At 41.1% G+C, this 19,965-nt stretch overlaps 1 protein-coding gene across 1 annotated transcript in view; it reads left to right on the plus strand.

The window, feature by feature from the left end:
- LOC104147401 (tyrosine 3-monooxygenase) overlaps positions 1-7,311 on the plus strand; it is a 34,801-nt gene extending 27,490 nt beyond the window's left edge. The window contains exons 12-13 of the mRNA XM_009680046.2: positions 3,322-3,455; positions 5,083-7,311. Coding sequence (XP_009678341.2) covers positions 3,322-3,455; positions 5,083-5,242 — 294 coding nt within the window. The 3' untranslated portion in view covers positions 5,243-7,311. The remainder of the gene's footprint in view (positions 1-3,321; positions 3,456-5,082) is intronic.
- Positions 7,312-19,965: the final 12,654 nt, after the last annotated feature.

Here is a 19,965-nt window from a genome sequence, read left to right on the forward strand (position 1 = left end):
TGAGTTGATAAATGAGAGAGTCTTATCAATCCTTTTACTATCAATAATTGCTGGGGTAATGCAGCTGGATAAGTTTTTGATACAGCTAGCTCCATCTAGGTTTCTCATCCATCATGTTTCTGAAATTGCACATAGAGGTGATAGCACTTGTACTCAATAGGAAATGAAACAGGATTATTCCCTTCCAGAACTGTGTCCATCTTGCACAGCACACCTGAGGCAGACTGAGGACAGGCAGGTAGTTCACCAGCAATGCCACTGCACACCCTGTGCAATCCCTGTGTGAGCTCAAGCCTGGAGAGCTTTTGGGACAGCAGCTCAGTGGTCCCCTTGATCACCTGAAACTTCTTGTGAAGAAATATCCATGGGCTTAAGTGCTGATGTTTCCTTTTACAGCTGATGATTGATACATCACATGGATTTTTATTTGGAACAAAGTTGAAATTCAGAAATGTTTCTATTTAATCATTCTAGTCTGTATAAGCATCTAATTGTAATTTCAGTACAGAATCAGTGGCACTGTGAGTGAAGTGCTGAGATCCTGTGCCTAAGCACCCGCTAGCAACTTGACAACATGTATCAACTGTTCCTTTCACACCTGAAGAGAGAAAATGTGTGTATTGCAGTTTCTATTTTGGTAGATGTGACTTTTTTTTAGAAATACAGCAGTGGTTAGGCAATTACATTAAAGAAGGTGAAGTAAAAAAGCTCCTTGCACTTGGACTGGAAAGTTTTGAGGCTCATGATAGCCTTTAGTTCCTTGTAGAGTTCATTTTGCGGTCTTTGACCCACTCCTGAGAAAGCTCAAGATAAATTTCACTGTCCTTGGGAGAAAGCCACTGTCTCAAGGAAACCAAATTGACAGTCCTGATAATTATCTGCAAGTATTTTAAGTATTGGCCCAGATGTGTGCTTATAGACTGAGGCCTTCAACTCGACTCCTCTTCGTTTACCTAATCAACACAAGAAGTGGCACAGATAGACTCACTGCAGCTCGTGGCTGCGGAGATGCACTGCAGCATCCAGTACACAGTAGGGGCTTTCCTCATCCCTGCAGGCTTCCTGCCCAGGTAAATCGGGATGATTTGGCCACTGAGGAAGCGATAAAGGCACTAGCAACTAAGACCAGGTGGTTAACTGCAAGAAGATAACATCTAACCAACCAGCTGGGGAGGATGAACAGCATCATGTCCGTGACGTCACCAACAAGGAGTTTAGGAACATCCCCGAATCCCAGCCTGGCTAGGCTGGCTGTGGAGGGATAGTTGTAACCCAGGGAACTACATCTTGGCTATGAAATCTTCAAAACACTTTCCTCTTCTCCACACCACCTGCTCCGACCAGTCTGAACTCATTTTTAGTCAGTTATTGTCTACGGAGGAGCTGATCCTGCCAAAACTTTGGGCACAATTTGGTGAAAGGCAGATGATGAAGGAGTGGTGGAGCTGTATGCCCTCTGCATGGGACTCGCACTTGAATCCAGGTTATCTAATAAATAGTTTAGTAACAGCAGCTAGGTGTCAGAGGGACAGGATAACCATGCTGAAGGCTGAACTGAGCAGTTGTAACAGATCTGACTGCTGGCCAACCTTGCCTCTTCTGAACTGTAAGAATTCTTCCCCAACAGCTCTTGGTATTGCACTATTTATTTCACTATATTCTGCCAGCTGTTCTGCATTATCTGAAATGCTTCTCCTGTTAACACTCAGCTGGACTCTTTCCTACATACTGTAAAATCTTATGGCTCATACCACACTTCTGGCAGCACTTAGTGCTACATATGCTTTTCTTACAGCACAACAAGTTCTTATATTGCAACAGCCTTTCAGGCCATCCAGTTTCAAGCAGAACTTCCACAGAAATCAATGGGATTTCAGTTGTGCTTGAACATTGACAACATAGCGGGACCCCTGTCAGGTTTTGAGTTTCTAAAATCTTTTCCCATTAGTCCTCAGAGTTTATAATATTATAAGAGCAGCCTTATGTTTGTATATATCATCCATCTTAGATTTCATGAACGCTCTCCAAGGCTTATTCTTCAATTACATAGCGCAAATGAAGAACAAGAAAAATACCATCTATTAACATTTTATATTCTTGTTCTTTTTTTAAAACCCTTTTATTAATTTTTGCATCAGCTCTGCAGCAAATTGGCCTACTGGTTAAGGTGGGCCTTCAAAGGTGGAGAGTTCAGGCTCAGTTCAGTGAAACATCTAAAAATGTGCTTAGGTGTACCATCTGAATTTCTCTAGTTAGCAGGTTGAGCTGCAAGTCTTGTGTCGTGTCATTCACTCTGACTGGGTCTTTACAAGTGCTGGTATTTGGGTTATAACACAGTGAAGGGAGCCTTCTGAAGACTGGGGAAGAAGAGCAAGAGAGAGAAAGATAGGCAGACTCATCATCCTGGCTAAATGGAGGTCAAATCAGCATTTAGACACATGTACAGTCAGTTAAAGAGTCACTGAAGCTAAGCTCGCCTTAAACTAGCTTGCTTGGTTTCAGCAGCAGATGAACTGTGCAGGAACTGCCTTGGAGCCTGGGCTGTGCTGCCTTCCCAGGACCCTGCATAAGTACAAAGCATCATGCACCAATACTTGTGCAATCGCGCTGGCACCAGAGCTGCTGCTGGCTGGTTTGAAGTTAGCTCCAGTATGTCTGAACAACAGATCAAGGGGCCTGTGGACTGCAGTGTGGACATAAGTGGCTTCGGTAATCCTTCAGCTTGAGGGGAAAATAGAAGAACCTAAGTTACCTCTCTGGGCCCAAAACACGCACACGCACACACATACATATGCACCTCCCTGTCTCCCCACTCATGTACAGTGCACATTTTATGTGTTTTGTTTCAGAGAAGCTCTTAGGCTGCTCTGTCACAGAGCTGTGCACAAAATACCATGAGTGTGCTGTCCACTCATCAGCACAGCAGGAAATGTGAGCTTTGCAACATGCACTGAGAACTTTGAAGTAGCGCTGGGTAATGCTGTGAGTCTTCCACTATACTGGTTGCAAAAAGCAGCATGATACTACGAAGTATCTGAGACTCTTTTTTCTGCTAGAGATTCAGATTTTGGGGGATGGGATAGATTTTCCTCTCCCTGTCTGAGAATGTGGCTGTGGTACCCAGCCGTTGCAATAGTACCTGTACATCTCCTTCCTTTTTTTTATTAACTAATATTTATGAAAACCAGCTTTCACCCGTGAAGGAACAGGAATAGATATTACCCTTGAATCATTCCATAAAGAGTATTTCACAGCCCAATAGGCACTATTTCTTGCTATGCTCATTTACTTCTTCTAACTTTTGTCTTTTCTGTTACAAAGTACGCCTTATCAAACAAGCCCGAGTACAAGCCTTTTGATCCCGAAGTGATGGCAGTTCACCCCTATCAGGATCAAGCCTTCCAGCCTGTCTATTTCATAGCAGAAAATTTTGAAGATGCCAAGGCCAAGCTCCAGTGAGTAAAGCAGTCATAGGTATTCTTTTCATTGTGGGGGGGGGCACCACAGCTTGAATCCTAATCTTAAATACGTCTACCACTACTGTTTAAACCATGCTAGGCTATCTCACCACATGCTTCATCTTCACAGTGTTTTTTTTAGAACTATGTTAAACACGATGTTGCGTATTTGAGAAAAGCTTCATGGAAAATCATAGCTACATATTGCTATGCCCTGTTCAGTGCTTCATCGTAGCAGTGCCTCATCTTTACTCTCATAGCAGCTTCTGAGGAAAATTCTGTAACTGGGTAGCGTGCAATGGAGTAGAGTGCAATTCCACAATTAGGTCACCTGTGTGCTATTCCATACAAATAGGAGGACATAAAGAACTAAAGTGATTTACCCAAGGTCGCACACAAATTTTATTGCAGACTCAGGAATTAACACGGATCAGCAGGGATTTGAAAACAAGATTGTCCTTCCCTTCTGCTTATACCTGCAGAAGAAAGCAAAATCAGCAATCACAGGCAATCCAGTTCCTAAAAAGTAGCTGACTGCAACCTAAATAACATTATTTTAAATTAGCTTGAGGAGTTTCTAACTGCATTTGTTTGGCTGCCTTATATAAAAAAGATTTGTTTTTTAGCAAAGAAGGTTTAAATTCTGGGCCTTAGTCTCCAACAGTCTGGACAAGAGGACCAGCTTTGGCTGGAGGCAGGAGGCTGACAGTGGAGCTACTAGGGAGCATGTAAGAGCCAAAGTGAGGGATTTCTTGGAGGAAAGGAACCTGAGCAAGACTTCCCCTCTGCTCCCCCCAACGTGCTCCACATAAGAACTGTCTGCTGGGGTTATAGCAATGGTAAATTAGGCCCCTCATCTTTAAACCCAGGATTCACCTTCAGTTATTATCCTGGTGCTCTGTAAAAACACAGCTAAGAACTCACTGCACAGAAGAGGGAGGATTTTCAAGAGCATTTGCCTCGGTCAGACCTGAAAAGAACGTAAAAAGACAAGGAATACACCATTCTCTGACTTGAAGCTTTTTCATACTTGTTTTCAAGACAGTTGCTCAGCCAAAACTGCTCATAAGAACTGAAGGCACAAGAATCTGTCAGAATGGAAAACATTAGGCAACATCAGTACAGGGGGTTCCTACCAGCATGTACTTAATGGAAACATTGTCAGAAATGGCAAGCAATCCTGTTATTTCGTTGAAAAGAGAAGGCAAAATAGCCCAGGATGCCTAATATCAATAGCTTTTTTAGAATTTTATGCAGAAAGAGCTACTTCAGGTTATTTCTTGGAAGTGAAGAAGGCAGACATGCTGTGTGCCTGCATTCCTCTAGCTTGCGGTTGTAATAACTCTGAACTGTGCTAACGTAGAGCTGCTGTAAGAGCACAGGCGGGGGCTGAGCCAGCCACACGGAGAAGCAGGCACTGCAGATCTTTTGGGCTGCAAGGACTTCAGCAGTGGGGAGGGAGTGCTGCACCACACAACATTAACGAGGGGCAGCGAGGAGGGTGTCACAGCAGCCGCTGCTCCCCTGATTAAATCCATGCCTACACACCGAGAAATTAGGTTCTCCATGTTTTACATTTACGGAATGGCTTCTGAACTACAGATCTGTCTTCTTCCCCTTACAGAAACTACGCGATGAAGATCAAGAAGCCTTTTTCTTTGTGCTATGACCCGTTCACCAGCAGCATAGAGGTTCTGAACACACCTCAGAAAGTTGAGCGAACACTCAGTCAAATGAAAGAGGAACTGAAAAACCTCTGCTTGGCCCTTGAAAATCTCTCTTAAAACCGCAGCAGTACATCTGGCACTGAAACGCATGTAGATAGTTCCAGCACTTGATGATTTAGTGATGAAGTCGTAGTTGCGTGCAAAAATCTTTAACCCACCAACAGCTCTGTCAAGTTAATCTTTTCACAGCAATTTAGGCTGCTCACTTAGCCACATTAATGAGTTCCTACAGTAGGTTCAATGACAAACAAGACCAAATTTCTCTGACTTCTGGTAGGTGATATGAGCTACGGCCATTTGGAATATACTTATCTGTTATTATTGGCCCCCTTTCAGGGTTTTTATTCACAACCCACCTTTTCAAGTTATCTGTCACAGAATAGCACTGCAGTTCTTCAGCCACTCAATCTTTTACTTATTGCTTTAATGACATGATTGCAATCTTTTAGGATGGCTAGCTGCCTGAAGTTACCACTCTGTGCAGCTAGCTCATTTCTGCTAGCAATTACCACCAGCTATGTTGTTGACAAAATGTGAATGGTTCCCTTACAATGTGCAGATGCAAGAGTCTGTAACAGGGAACCTTTTACTTTGAACCACTAGTTGTTGCAGACAGTCATCTCATTCAATAGCCTGCAAATGTGGCTAAATAATTTCCTGTTCTATTTGAGGTCACAGAGTATGTGTCCCAGGGCTAAAAAAAGGTAGAAAATCTGAGGCCCATGACTACCTTTATTTTTAATTTGGAAATTCTAGCCCTGCCACATACAAGTGTGCTTGACTTGAAAGAGAAATTTGGATTCTGGGAAAGAAATTTGGATGTAGGGAAGGATTTTCAAACTAGCCTACAAAGAGTAGAGTCCCTTTGTTTTTCCATGAGATTTGGATACTCCTGGACACCTTTTTAAAAGTTTGTTTCTTATTGACCTTATTATGAATGTAGTGACAACCAAAAGGCCAAATCTATTGATCTTCTATAGTGTAAACTCTAAAATCAAGCCCTAGCAGCCATACAACCTTACTGTGGAGGTAATACCAATTATGTGCTCCACCTCATCTTGCTTCCTCTCCAGTCCCTCTCTGAGATGTGTCTGAAATTTATCTATACTCTGTAGGTCACATTTCCCAGAACCAATTCCATAATTCCCTTTTCCAGGCTTTCATGCTTTTTGTGTGCCCTTCCTTGCTCTATGCTACAAGTAGAGACAAATTCAGGAAAAAAGGAGGCTCGTTCTAGAAGGATTCCCTTTCACACCTCAGCAGCAGTGCAGAGACATGGCATTGATGCAGGTTACAGGTATGGTGTAAGCAGGGGAAATGTGGGAAACAGAGAAACATGACTCAAGCTGGGCGACAGTGATCCATAAATGCAACTGTAGATTTATCTTATGCAGCTTAGAAGCCTCATTTTTATTTTTAAAAGTGTATTTAGGATATGGCAGACAGCAAGCTTGTAGCTTGTCCACTGCTATTCACTAAATGCCAGTGCACATGGCCTGAACTCTAGGTAAATCTGAGGTGGCTTGGCTCTTGATGGAAAAGGATTCATCAGCTTTGCATTAACTGGTCACTGTGGGATAAGAGCATGTACACAGAAATTCATAACAGAGCAATGGACATGCTGTTATTTCATACAGAGTTTATCTCAGTGTAATTTGTCCACATGCCAGGCTCTAAAGAAACTGCCTTATTGAAAGTTAATGGGATTTTGTCTCCTAAATCTTCACCTCCATAAGCACTTCAGAAAATTTTCCCATGGGCAGTAATAGACTATTACAGATCTGGGGAGCTGCTGCAATTGGCTCCATTTTATTAAAATGTGGTGATGCCTGACAAATTTGGAAGTATCTTGGCAAAATGGCTATAAGACCCCTTCCTCTCAACAGCAGGAACTTCTCAAGTTCTTTCTTAGTCATTTAAGTCCAGGATTTTTCTATTCTACTTCAGGAAAACATTCGCGTATCTTAAAATCTGTCTTGTTCAAGATTCCTGCAAGGATAGAGTTGAACTGAATGCCTTTGCTTCCAGTATATTTATGTCGTGATGATGATTTCTCAGCATACTTTTATGGATTTAATTCTCCTTATCCTGCTCATACACACAGAAATACCATTTCTCTTTAGAGCAATTTGTTTTGTTACATATTGTAATAATTTATCTGTCTACTTCCTGCCAACTGGTACGTAAGCAAAAATGCTTGATAGCTCACAACAGATTGTTTTCAGAAATATTATTTTCATCAACCAGATATTTTACATTGTAAATTGAACCATGCGCTCCAGCTTTGTGTGTTTTCTTTTTCTTTCTTTTTAAGTGGAAGATAATGCCGGAGCGGAAGAGCTATCAAAATATTTTCTATAGAAGGATTCTGTAGGCCATAGGGTCTTTTTCATGTATTCCCTCTGAAAAGGCTGAATTTGGATTTTAGACTTGAGTTTGGCTATTGCTCAGAAAAGACCTATATTTGGAAGAAATGAGAGACCTGATGGATTTGTTTTGCCCAAGGCCTCACACTTTCCTTGGAGGGACTCCAGGCCCGCCCACACACCCTTGTCTTTTCCAGTTCCTGTAGCAATGAGAGAAAAAGAAATCATTTGGAGCCAGATTCTCCCACCCTTACACACGCTGAGTAGTACCTGATCTCTCAAATAATGTGATCAACAGTTCTGAGCCTATTTAGGGTGCTGAACACAGAAAGTAAGAGCAGGATTATCAAAATCTTTGTGGGTTAACTTGATTTTAGGAAAGTCATTTTAATGATAGTCGGCCTAAATACATGGCTAGGATAGGCTCCAGTAAAGCTTAGTAAAGTTTCAACGGGAATAAGTTTGACTACTTGAACTTTCAAGAAGCAGAAATATTTTTCCAAAGGAGGCAAATCTTTCCCTCTATATTCAGGCAAAACCTACCCTAAGATAGCCATGTTTCACACACCCCTTTAATGAGGTCCCAATTCTTCACTTCTCATTCAATGAAATGGTAAAGCAAAAACCTTCAGCGTTACATCCTTATGATGTATACTGGTCATGCTGCTCATCCGGCAGCCATTCTTTCATTTCCTTACAGAAGTCAGGAAGACACTATCCCATACTCTTGCCAGTCTAAGGCAAGGATGAAGGGGAAGGCAGTGATGGGGCCTCCCAATGAAAGTAATGGCACAGGGGAAAAAGCACCAACCAGTAAAAATATGTCTTTTTGTCAGTTTGCATTTCAGCAGTTTCACATTAATCTTGCACAAGAAGGCTCCAAAGCCAAGTAAAACACATCTTGTGACTTGAAACTGAACTGATGAACTCCCTATGGGTTCTTTGCTTATCCTGATAAGCTTATTTTTCCTAGATGGAGTGCATTTAGAACAAAATAGTGCATGTTATTAAATCTGTATTGTGTTGTTCTGTTATACATGGGAGAGTCAGTAAATTCAGTTTGTGGGTTTGGGTTTGTTTTGTTTTTTGGCTAACCAAGTCTGTCCTCTACCAATTTTGGTCCACCCTCAAGCCTCCAGCTACCTCACTGCTTCCCTGCAGATTTACTAGGGATGCCAAGGGTACCACTGTGTAAGGAGAATACACAGTTATGCAATTTGGGGATTTTGGCAGGACAGGAAGAGGAAATTTAGGCAGGCCTCCCACCCACTCCCATGAGAAATAGCATTATATTACAAGGCAGAGCTATTATCCTCAGAAAGACCTTCTCAATCATTTCCTTTTGGTTCCTTTAAGACTTCATCCGTTATACTACCTGGTGAAACTGAACACACAACCTTACTTAACCAATTAAAGAAATCCAGAAGAAGAAGGAAAAAGGACCTGCCAAGAGAGAAAAGTACATTTTCCCCAGCCTTCCTTATCTCTGCTGATCCATGAAGAAAGGAAAAACAAAAATCAAACTTCCATGAAAATGAATTTTTCTGAAGAATCTTAAAACATGGAATCATTCAGTATAGAAATGCACACATGAAGATCACCTAACACCCATCACTCAAATGGCACAAGTTACCAATGCCAGTAACTCATGACAATCAGTCAACCACACACTAAAGTGCTGCATGACCATTTGAAGCAGGAAATGAAACTAATGGGAAAAACCCTCCAGTAGCCTTGCCCTAGTCAGGTACTGCAAAAAGAGAAGTTTCTCTGGAGTCTTCTCCTATAGCTATCCTACAGCATGGAGAGATTCCAGCTGGCAAAGCAGCAGAGGTGTAAATACATACTTCTCTAACAATCTCACCCCACTGCTAATCAGGAGTTAATATGTGGGATTTAAGATTTAGTTAAAGGACATTTGTTTGCAGCATTCTGCATCTGGTGCACGGTCAGAGACTAGCAGAAAGGGTTACTGTCTGTAATGTATTGAATACACATTAACTTTGGGTAACGCTGGTGACTAAGGCCTAAAGTGAAAGCAAAGCTCTGACATTGTCTGCCACCACAAGAATTCCTTGAGGGAAAGAAGGCCAAAGCAGAAATGGAGTTCGGTTGACAACCGGCAGAGCAAAGGAGCAATAAGTAGAATGCCCCACTAGATAGGCCTAAAACATACTTGTTTTGCACATATTGTTTCACTATATTTGAGAAGCATTTCTATTTAAGAGGGAGCTTTAGCATAAAGGCGAAAAGTTCATACGTGCAAGACTGTAGAGAAGTCAAGGTCAGCTAAGTCTGTTTAACTCTGCCTGAGGAGTGATATTCTTATCTAAGGCAATAGCTGTCAGCATTGGGTACAAAGGCTAGAAAGTAGAAAAGGAAGGCAGAAGTCTTTGTGTAATAGTTTGCTATTTGGTGTGTGGGAAAGCAGAAGCGGTCCAGGCCTTGCTGTCCAGTAAGACTCAAGAATCCTAAAATGTGAGTGAAGGTTACTACAGGAAGGTAAAGCAACCAGCTGGCCGAGCACTGCCTCCCCAGCAGAAGGCTGTAAAATTGTTATTGTTACAGTTGTATGTTAAGTGCTGTCCTTTACCCTGCTTAACCACTTTGTCAAGAGTTTTCTCTTTTTCCTTTATTTAAAATATTATTTGCTGATCCCTTTAACTTGTGCTTGCAGATGGGGAAAATTAGATCACTGAACACAGGAAAGTATAATATTATTTTCCCAAGGTTTTGATGGAACTTGAGCAAGAAAGTGACCCTCTTCAACTTCAACTTGGCCCTTGCTGAAGCCAATCAAGTCCTGGCAAAACGATTACATTTGGTTAAAAGAGGTTCATCTCAACATATTTGTCTAAGTGGTGTGAGCTACCACCTGATGTATCCAAAACAAATCTCTTACTTCCCTTCCATAACCAGTAGTGTTATTCTTCAAACTATGTCTTTTGCAAAATTACTGACTGTAGATTTTAACTTAAACTGCTAACTGTAAAACATAGCATATAATGCCTATCAGGTAAAATAACTAGAAAAATCCTCCAGCTCTGAAGTTCAAAATCTGAATTGGCTGGTTTGTAACAATTTTGGACACCGTTTGGAATTGCATGCCTTACTTCAGCTGTCGCTGAAGTCCTAGAGTCTAAGTATGGGAGGCAATAAAGCAGGATATGTTTTTGACTTTAGTGAAACCAGTTTGATTGACAGCAGTTACAGATTCTGAGTCAACAGCAAAATTTCCATTAAACAGACTAATAGCTAAAATGTAGAAGTAAAAATAATATCCAGTTATAGCCATGTCACTGTGCAGCATTTAGTGCGGTCCTCTTACATTTACTGACAGAGAAAAAAATGAACCATCAGCATTATAGAAATATTCCTTGAAGTGGTAGACTGGCACACTTTAAATACTCTGACATAAATAGACAATTAAAATGAACCTGTAGAAGGAAAGTATCTATTAATTTGTTAATTAACAAGTGCTGTGCTTCACGAAGTCTCACAAGATGACACAGACGACCATCATTATGTTTTGTACAAGAGTGTTAGAAACATTCTCAATAGAACCTGTAAAAAAAACAACAAAAGAAAAAAAGCCTGTTTTTAAGTGTTTCCTGAATGAATCCCAAAACTGATGGGTTAGAAATGGAATGTGTGTTGGATGATGATATGAATTTTGTACAGTGTTTAAGTCTTGTACTTCAGACATTTCAATTTGGTTCTGACTCTTGTGTTAGTTCATATTTCTCGGTTTAAATCTAAGTAAACAAAATGATTTCACTCGACTCTTGTGTCTCTAGTGTCCTACAAAGGCAGGCTTTGAAACTGAATCTGAATTTTAGCTCCCTTATGAAACATTGTGTTAGCTGCAGGGAGCTCAGAAGAGGAAGGAGTTTAGTAAATGAAACTTGCTAGTCACTGTTGTTTGTTGTAACTTTTTTCGAGTTTTTTTCTAGTGTAATTTTCAAGTTTTATCCCTAGACAGGAAGCAATCAAAGGTTACCAGAATGGGCTTTCTATTATAAATGTATTATCCCGTAGTGCTATCAAGTGCATACACAATCTGGTAATAATTTCACCACAACACTAGTGTGGCTTTATGGTAATATAGCTTCTTGGGATTGTGGGCAAACCATTCAAACAAATCTCTGTTCTTTTTGATGTGTTATTAGTTTCTGCGTGGCTATATTGCTCAGTTTAATGGAGTTAAAGAAAGATCAAAAAAAATCAAAATCAGGGTAGAGAAAATTGACTTTCCAATTATCTTGACATCTTTATCCAGGAACCAGACTTAAAACATAAAACGACTGAGGCAAAGATGTCACTAAAGACTGAGATGTCACCTCCGTCTTTAGCACTTAACTCACAAAGATGGGCTGTAAGAAGAGCTTCCTGACTAATTTCTGAAAAACGTTCTTCACACTTCATCGGTTTCCTAAAGCCTTTAGGCATCCAATAACAGCTGAATGAACTAAAAATTATTAGTAAGGACTGACGAGTCCAAGGTGATACCCGTTGATGGTTTGGTTCCATATCCTGAGCTGATATACAATGGCATCATTCCACTGGTTTCAGTAGAGATTTCTTAGGCTATGCTACAAGGACTGTCATGGTCCAGCTTGTTGCCCAGGGATTCAGGAAGTGAAGTTCAGGACTTGGTCTTTATAATGTATCACTTTTGAGATTACAGAAGCCTGTTTATATTTGTGTGTAAGAGAGAGTAAAATAAATCATATCATTTAGGAAACGTGAAGGAAGAAGAAACAATTTTTTACATAAGGAACCTAATGCCTTATGTAAATGTAGAAGTGGGAAAGAAGATACTCACATAGCTGAGGGCACCAACAGAAACCAACAAGACCTTTATTGCTCTACATTCCTCCTGCAATAACATCATAAAGTATTCTGGTAGCAATTTGTCCCCAGAGAAACAGGTTCAGCATTTGTCACGTTACCAGACTTTTTTCCAAGCATGTGTTAATCATCAGTAGAGGAAATGTTATTTTTACCATGACATTAAAATATTTAACTAGTAAGATCTCAGTCATGAAGTTCACCCGCATCTATAAGATTAAGGTATTTGGTACACAACCCATTTCTCCTTGGTACCTCTGCCATTTCAGAGTACTGGCCTGCTGTACAAGATCCTGCTGTACTTCAAGCTAGCTTATGTTCTCAGTGGAAGAGGGGAGCAGAGATAGTATGATGAACCTACACGGGAGAAAGTCCTAGATTCATGGTAGGCCTGTGTAGCAATTTTGCTGTGCTTGATGCAGAACAAGGATGAGGGATCTAACCCTGAAGCAAAAGACCCCTTTTCCATAGAGCTGCAGTGCAGGAGCACTTGCTATGCACTTACTGCCCCAGGTTCCACAAGCTTATTCTGTGCTTCTGCCATTGCAAAAAATAATTTATACTTTGTTTTTTTTCCATCTCCCTATAAGGCAGAACCTGGGTCAAAAGAGAACTGTGGTGCTTCAGTAGGCCTCTTGGTCTGGGCAACAGGAGAAGTAGAGCTGGCTCTGTCTTCTTTACTCCCTCCCATCAGGTATTTATTGCATTGATAAGATCCCCATAAGCCTTCTATTCTTGACACTAAACAACCCCAACTCTGAGCATCTCCTCATATGACAGATGCTCCCATACCTTTGTCATTGTCTTCAGCCTTCACTGGACTCACTCCAACATGCCCATGCCTCTCTTGTACTGGGGAGCCCCACACTGGACCTAGCACTCCAGATGTGGTCTCACCAGTGCTGAGTAGAAAGGAAGGATCCCTGGGGTAAACCACTAGCGACCAGTCTCCAGCAGGACCTTGTGCCACTGATCACAACCCTTCAGTCCCACCAGTTGAGCTCATTTTCAGTCCACCTCACTGTCCTCTTATCTGGTCTGTACTTTATCAGTTTGTCTAGGAAGACGTTATAGCAGACAGTGTCAAATGCCTTGCTATGGTCAAGGTAGACAGTATCAGCTCCTTTCAAACATAATTGAGAGTGGCCTTGCAATGACATCATACAGCTCCCTGAGGACCTTTGGGCACATTCCATCAGACACCACTGATGTGTGCATCTCCATTTTTTTTTTTAACGTTCCCTAATCAGATCCTCTTCTACTCAGGGTAATTCTTCATTGCTCCAGACCTTCCCGCTGTTGTTGGAGGCTGGGATTCCTGAGGACAAATTCTAGCAACAGAGACTGAGGCAAAGAAAGCATTGAGTTTCTTGGCATTTTCCATGCCCCTGTTCAGCAGTGCGTCCACATTTTCTCCTGTATATCTTTTGCTGCAGACATACTTGTAGAAGCTCTTCTTTTTGCCCTTCCTGTTTCCTCACTAGATTCAACTCCAGGTAGGCTCTGGCTTTCCTAACCCCCTCTCTGCACAATCACTGTCTCTGTATTCCTGCTGTTTCCACCTCTTATGTTTCTCTTTTTTATTTTTCAGTTTTTTCTGGAGCTCCTTGTTCATCCAGGCAGGCCTCCTGCCACCTTTGCTTTACTTCCTGCATGTCAGGATGGACCGTTCTTGAGCTTAGAAGAGGTGATTGTTGGGAAAACACTCAAACTGTCTTACGAAGAGTGGAGGGATGGGGAAAGTGGGAGACACTGAAGGAAAGAAGAAATACTTCTACAGCCCATTGTCAAGGCAATCTCTTAGCATGTTAGAGACCCAAGTTCATTGCTTGCTCCAGCGGATGTCCTATTTTCCAGGCTGAGAGAACTCTCTAATAGAAGGGCACCTGAGGAAGGTTTGCTCTGTAATATCAAATAACCTGATCTATTGCATGGGTTCTTTGGCTATGGGGAACCTCAGTTCACCTGAGTGCTTCATATCAGTCCACAGAAAGAATATGGCATTGGTATAAATCTGAATTTCTACTGATACTGATTATTGGGTAATTAAGATAGTGTTACTATCTTTATTAGTATAGTGTTACACTATAAGTGTTACCAGGTAACACTCGTTTTGCAAATCCCTCTGTAGTTCATGTATGAGGAAGTGCATCAGACAGCACATCTTTTCCTGATCATATTTTAGACCTGCAAGCCAATTCCCTCTGTTTTCATGAGAGGGAAGATGAAACTTTTTGAATACTTCTTCTTTCCTTGGAATCAGTTAAGTGCCATAAGTATATCCTGATGGGATGAAGAGGCTGTCAGTAATAGTCTATTAATAAACATGCTTAGTAACGGAAACTTCAGGTGATATTGTAGTTTCTATTTTTCACTAAAGCACAAGAGCTGAAATGCAAGAGAGCTGCTGTGCTCCCAGCATATGGTGGGAAGATCATGGAGGAACTAGGGCCCTAAGGTAATGTATGGGCCCAGGATGTCATTTGAGCCAGCAGGTAGACAGCACAGTAAGCTGCAAGTAGCTCTGAGGCTGGGAGTGAGGACAGGCAGATCAGAGGAGTTACCTGTATATAGGCATGGGTACTGTAGTATCTCAGGAGCGTTATTTCATTCCCATATGCTTCTCTCTATATCCTTGAGGAGACTCAGGGCCCCATATCCCTGGAGGAGTATCCTTCACCTGCTATCACATTTTGGAGCTCCAGTTCATTTCCAAAGTCTGTTCGGCTTCAGATGGCTGCCCAGATCCTGAAGTGGCTGAGTCTGGAGGATTTAGGCTATGCTGTGCTAGCCAGCGAGGCTGCCTAACCCAACCTTCCCATCCAGTGATACATTTTATAAAAACAGTGGACCTGCGTGTATAGCCTCTCAGTGCTATTTATCTTTTGTCCACAAGGTGGTAGCGTAGCATTAGCATTAATATACAGATGGTAACTACCTTCTACCCAGTCATCTGAAAGGCTCCTACTACTGGACAAGCCTTGACAATCTTCTTCCTTTTGTTACCTTCTAATTAACGAATAGCATGATATATTAGACAAAGACATATACCTCAAGATATTAAAAATTTGTAAATATAAAGAGAAGGAACAGAAATATATTCCATCCCCAAAAGGACCACATCATAGAAAGAATGAACAGTAGGAACTAAAACCGCACAACTCAGCTTCGACATTTTGACTCATTTCCAGAGCTGGTGGGCCAGCTGTTATCAAGTGCTGCTCGGGGGGGGTGAAATCAGCAGAGCTGCAGCCACCCCAGCATGACACTTAAGTTGCTCTGGGGTTGTGGACTGCTGCATTGTCAAACTTGGCCTTTCAAGGCCCACTAGATCTCCAGCAGCTTGTAGGATCGTCTGTTGGTCATCTCTTTAGTGAAGTATTTAGGCTCTTTGTTAAAGCTAGTTTAGGTTACAGTTTCACCTTTGGCAACCTCTCCCCACTTTCCTCTGCTCACTGCTGCCCCTCAGTCCTGTAGCATGACTATGAAATATCAGGAAACTGCTTCAACATTAATCTTCTCCCCCTCACGCATACTGCTTTTTTCAGCCAAATTTTGGAGGCCTAGTTCACAACACAGTCTCATAAACAGTTTGGCTGCCACAAATGAGACTGCATTGTACTTGCAGTGGAGGGTCAGGGGTGGGAGGCAGCACATTAAACTGGACTTTAGCCCATGAACACTTTGTATCATGGAACTGTGGCTGTAGTTTCCCATGGTGAGTGGGCTTACTTGCCAGGATTTGAGTCTTCTTATTCAGTTTGTTTCACCAGACAGGATAAGATGTCCTTTAAAGCACGTATTTCACACTGACATCATGGCAATCACTGCGCAGAAAGTCATGCAATAACTAAGTATGTGTTAATTCTTTACACCATTATTACAATATAGTCAGGTTAATGAACATCTTGTGAAGGCCCATACCTACTCAAAAACTCTTCAGACTCAAGGACTGTAAGACAAAAGTCATTTTTCAGTGATTTCCATCAACTGACTCATCTTCTATTCTGCCAAAAATCAGAGCATTTGAATAAACCCTCAAACTGATATCCTTCCCTAATCCATTGCCCTCAGTGCTAGGGTATATATAAACTAATTGAGTATTGATTCATGGGGGAGAGGAAGGAAGAGAGCTGTATCTCCTAATAGGTGTGGTCTATATCTTCACATCATGTCATGGTTGGTGCTGATTAACTAGGCCTGTCTCTAAACTCCCTAATTTGATTTCTCCTTCAGCAGGTTACCAAAAATAGTGACCCTAACCTTAAACCCTGGCTACTAGGTTTCCTATGCAGATTGGAAGGACACAGTGCCAATGAGATCAAATGAAGGTTTTCAACCTATTTGGTACCACAACCTAGTACTGGAACAAAAGTCCCTTGTTTCAGTTTATTTACTGGTAATTCTAGGTGGTCTTCCATCAAAGTGCGGGAAAGTCCTCCTTAGCGTCAGAGTGGCTGCCCACAGTCCTTATGACCAAGATAAAGTGTTGCAAAAAACTACGCAGGCTCTTAATTCCCAGCGGCATTACTACATACCATCGGTCTGACTATAATTCTTCATCTATTAGTGTAACTGTAGTAGGAGACCTTTATTTATGTCAGAGTACCCTTATACTGCACTGATAAAGAATTCCAAGGAACAGACATAGCTGTTCCAAGGAAATGAACTTCTCTCCCAATCTAGTGAAATCTAGTGAAAATACTTATATTCATGGAAAAAAAATTATTAATATGCTCATGCCACCATTGAGGATCTTATACTCCTGACAGACTGATCCTGGCAGGAATTTGTGGCATAGATGTGGCCTAGATCAAATGAACAATTTGGAGTTAGAAACATATAGCAATGATCCTTTCAAAATGCTTTTATTTACAGAAACATTCAACTGAAATAAAGTCTCTTAACAGGAGGTCTTGATTACTTTTCCATTTCCAAACCACACATCATAATAGGGATGGAATGTGGTTACCATAAATTGTTGGTTTACAAATCATCACTGACTTGTTAGCAACAGCTAGGACATTAGAGTTAGAGCAACAGTTTGGATGTGATAAAATAGCAAAAGCCCATTTTCATGGCATCATTGGAATGAATATAAATGAATTCTTCCCAGAGATTCATTGTGGTGGTTGTGGTAAATAGCAAACTACATATTTCCTGCTCATGTTGAAATCAATGGGATTTTTATTATTGGCATTGAGAGAAGCAGGCTTTGACCTTAATAGAAAAGAGGGGAGGAAAAGAGAAAAAGATGAGGAAAAAAGAAAAGAATGAGCCACAGAGTTCTAAAATGACTGGTGATTCACATGCATGACTGCAGACACTTCAGAAGAAACGTTTAAAAAGCAGAAAGTATCAACAACCTGAAACTTGGGCCCATCTTCATTTGGATTTCCTTCTAAGTCTTCCTTTGAATTCTCTGCTTGTGAACTTAGAAAGTGAGGAATAACTATCACTAGTCAGTGCTGAAAATGCAGATTTTCGAGTTTTCCTTTTTCTTGGAAATGCTCCTCTTTCTCTCAGGGCACTGAAGAGTTCTCTCACAGGGTTTTGGACGAAGCCTGTAAAAATCAGTTAAGGCATGCGTTCTTTCAGGGGAGCCAGCATAAACTTTCTTCCATACTTCTGTTTGAGTTATGACATAGATCACTTACTTAACTTATCAGTCACTTAACTCTGCTCAAGCAAAATTCACATCTGCTAATATGATAGAATTAGCAACTGCTGTCCCTGTTATATAGGTGTATCTTTACAAGAAAACTTCTGTATCAGAGGTAGAGAAAGCAAGAAGCTCTAGCCCAAAAGAGAATGCTACATTTGCTTAGCTTAGTAGATTTGTCCCTTAAGATCCACAAAATATCACAAGTGCTCTATAAAAATAGACTAAATTAAACAAAATGACAATATATGCATTCTCACCACATGTAACAACACATTGCAAACTGATTTCCTTTATCAAGTGTTTTCAAAGCACTCACCACGGCATGATTTCTAAATATAATTGTTTAGATATTTAAAAGAGAAAGAGTGAAAACTGGTCCTGCAAAGTCAACAGCAAAACTTCCACTAACTTCATAGAGACCAGTACTTCACTTTAGATCCCTAGCTGAGTAAAATTAATATCAGTGGGGCTAGGTTGACCTAAGTTAGATGGTGATTTTGTTCTTACCTGCTTAGATTTTAGCATAATAAACATAAAAACATCATTTCCAAACTATAGGCGTCTAACATGGGAAGCCAATAAAGTTACAAAGAAAAAATGTAAACAATAGCTTCTCTGCCCAAAAGAAGTATTGGTCCCTTTGATCAAAGTTCTAGCCTTCGATATCGATAAACCATATTCCCTGAAATAAAAGCCTATATCCAAAATTTCTGATACTTAAGGACCACCAAATTACTTGTCAAGAACGTTCATTTGGACCTTCAGACTGGCACATAGGTGCTGAAAATGACCATTCTGTGCAACTACTGAGCATTCTCATACCGAATTTGGATAATTTATCCATCTTCCAAGCCAGGTCCTTCAGCAATGCAAGGCACGACAAACTTAACCTTTGCTAATAACAACTGAAATTGCTGTACAGTCTAGATGGACTGTAATATATGGAGAGGGAATCCAACTCCAAAATCATCCTGTCTATTTAAAGGTATATGGCTAATGCACTCCATTCTTTCTTTTCTGATACTATTTTTGGTTGTCCATACCAAGTTCTAGCTAGGTAGAAGATAGCCCTTTAATAACATGTTTTGTCAGCCAAATGAGGAAGGTCTGTAAAGAAAAGTTATGTCCAATTAATGTCATTTTTCTTGACAGCACCAATCCCTGTTGAGTTCTAACATGTAAGAGCAGATGATCCAGCTGAGAATATCACAGGAAATTCAAAAGGAATTTAATCCAGTTCTCTGAACTTTCAATATTCCCTCTTAAGTGTGACGTGCATAAGGAACCATGTTGACTCATACAAGTATCTGAAGGGGGAGTGTCAAGAGGATGAGGCCAGCCTCTTCTCCGTGGTGCCCAGCAACAGGACAAGAGGCAATGGGCAGAAACTGACCCACAGGAAGTTCCATCTGAAGCTGAGAAAAAACTTCTTCACTGTGAGGGTGACAGAGCATTGGAACAGGTTGCCCAGAGAGGTAGTGGAGTCTCCTTCGCTGGAGATATTCAAAACCCGCTTGATCCTGGGAAATATGCTCTAGGTGACCCTGCTTGAGCAGGGAGGTTGGACTAGATGTCATCTCCAGAGGTCCCTTCCAACCTAAACGATTCTGTGATTCTGTCATTCTGTGACTCATGTTAACATAGTCTCTAGAACGTGATCCTTTATCCCAGAAGTGTTTCTGAAGTTGCTTGAAAGCAATAGCAAGCACAGTTGAGGCTGTTTTTGGAGGAGGGATATATTGTGGATTCTAGCAAATCTTAACCAGTCAAAAAACTTAACCCTCCCAAAGGTAGAAAGTACTTCTTGCTTCTCAAAAGATGCACTTAGATTGATTACCTTCACTTACTTTTTGCCTGGACAAACTTATCCCAAACCTAACTACTGGTGTGCACAAGAT

This window comes from Struthio camelus, chromosome 1 (assembly GCF_040807025.1).
Source record: "Struthio camelus isolate bStrCam1 chromosome 1, bStrCam1.hap1, whole genome shotgun sequence".
Taxonomy (NCBI): domain Eukaryota; kingdom Metazoa; phylum Chordata; class Aves; order Struthioniformes; family Struthionidae; genus Struthio; species Struthio camelus.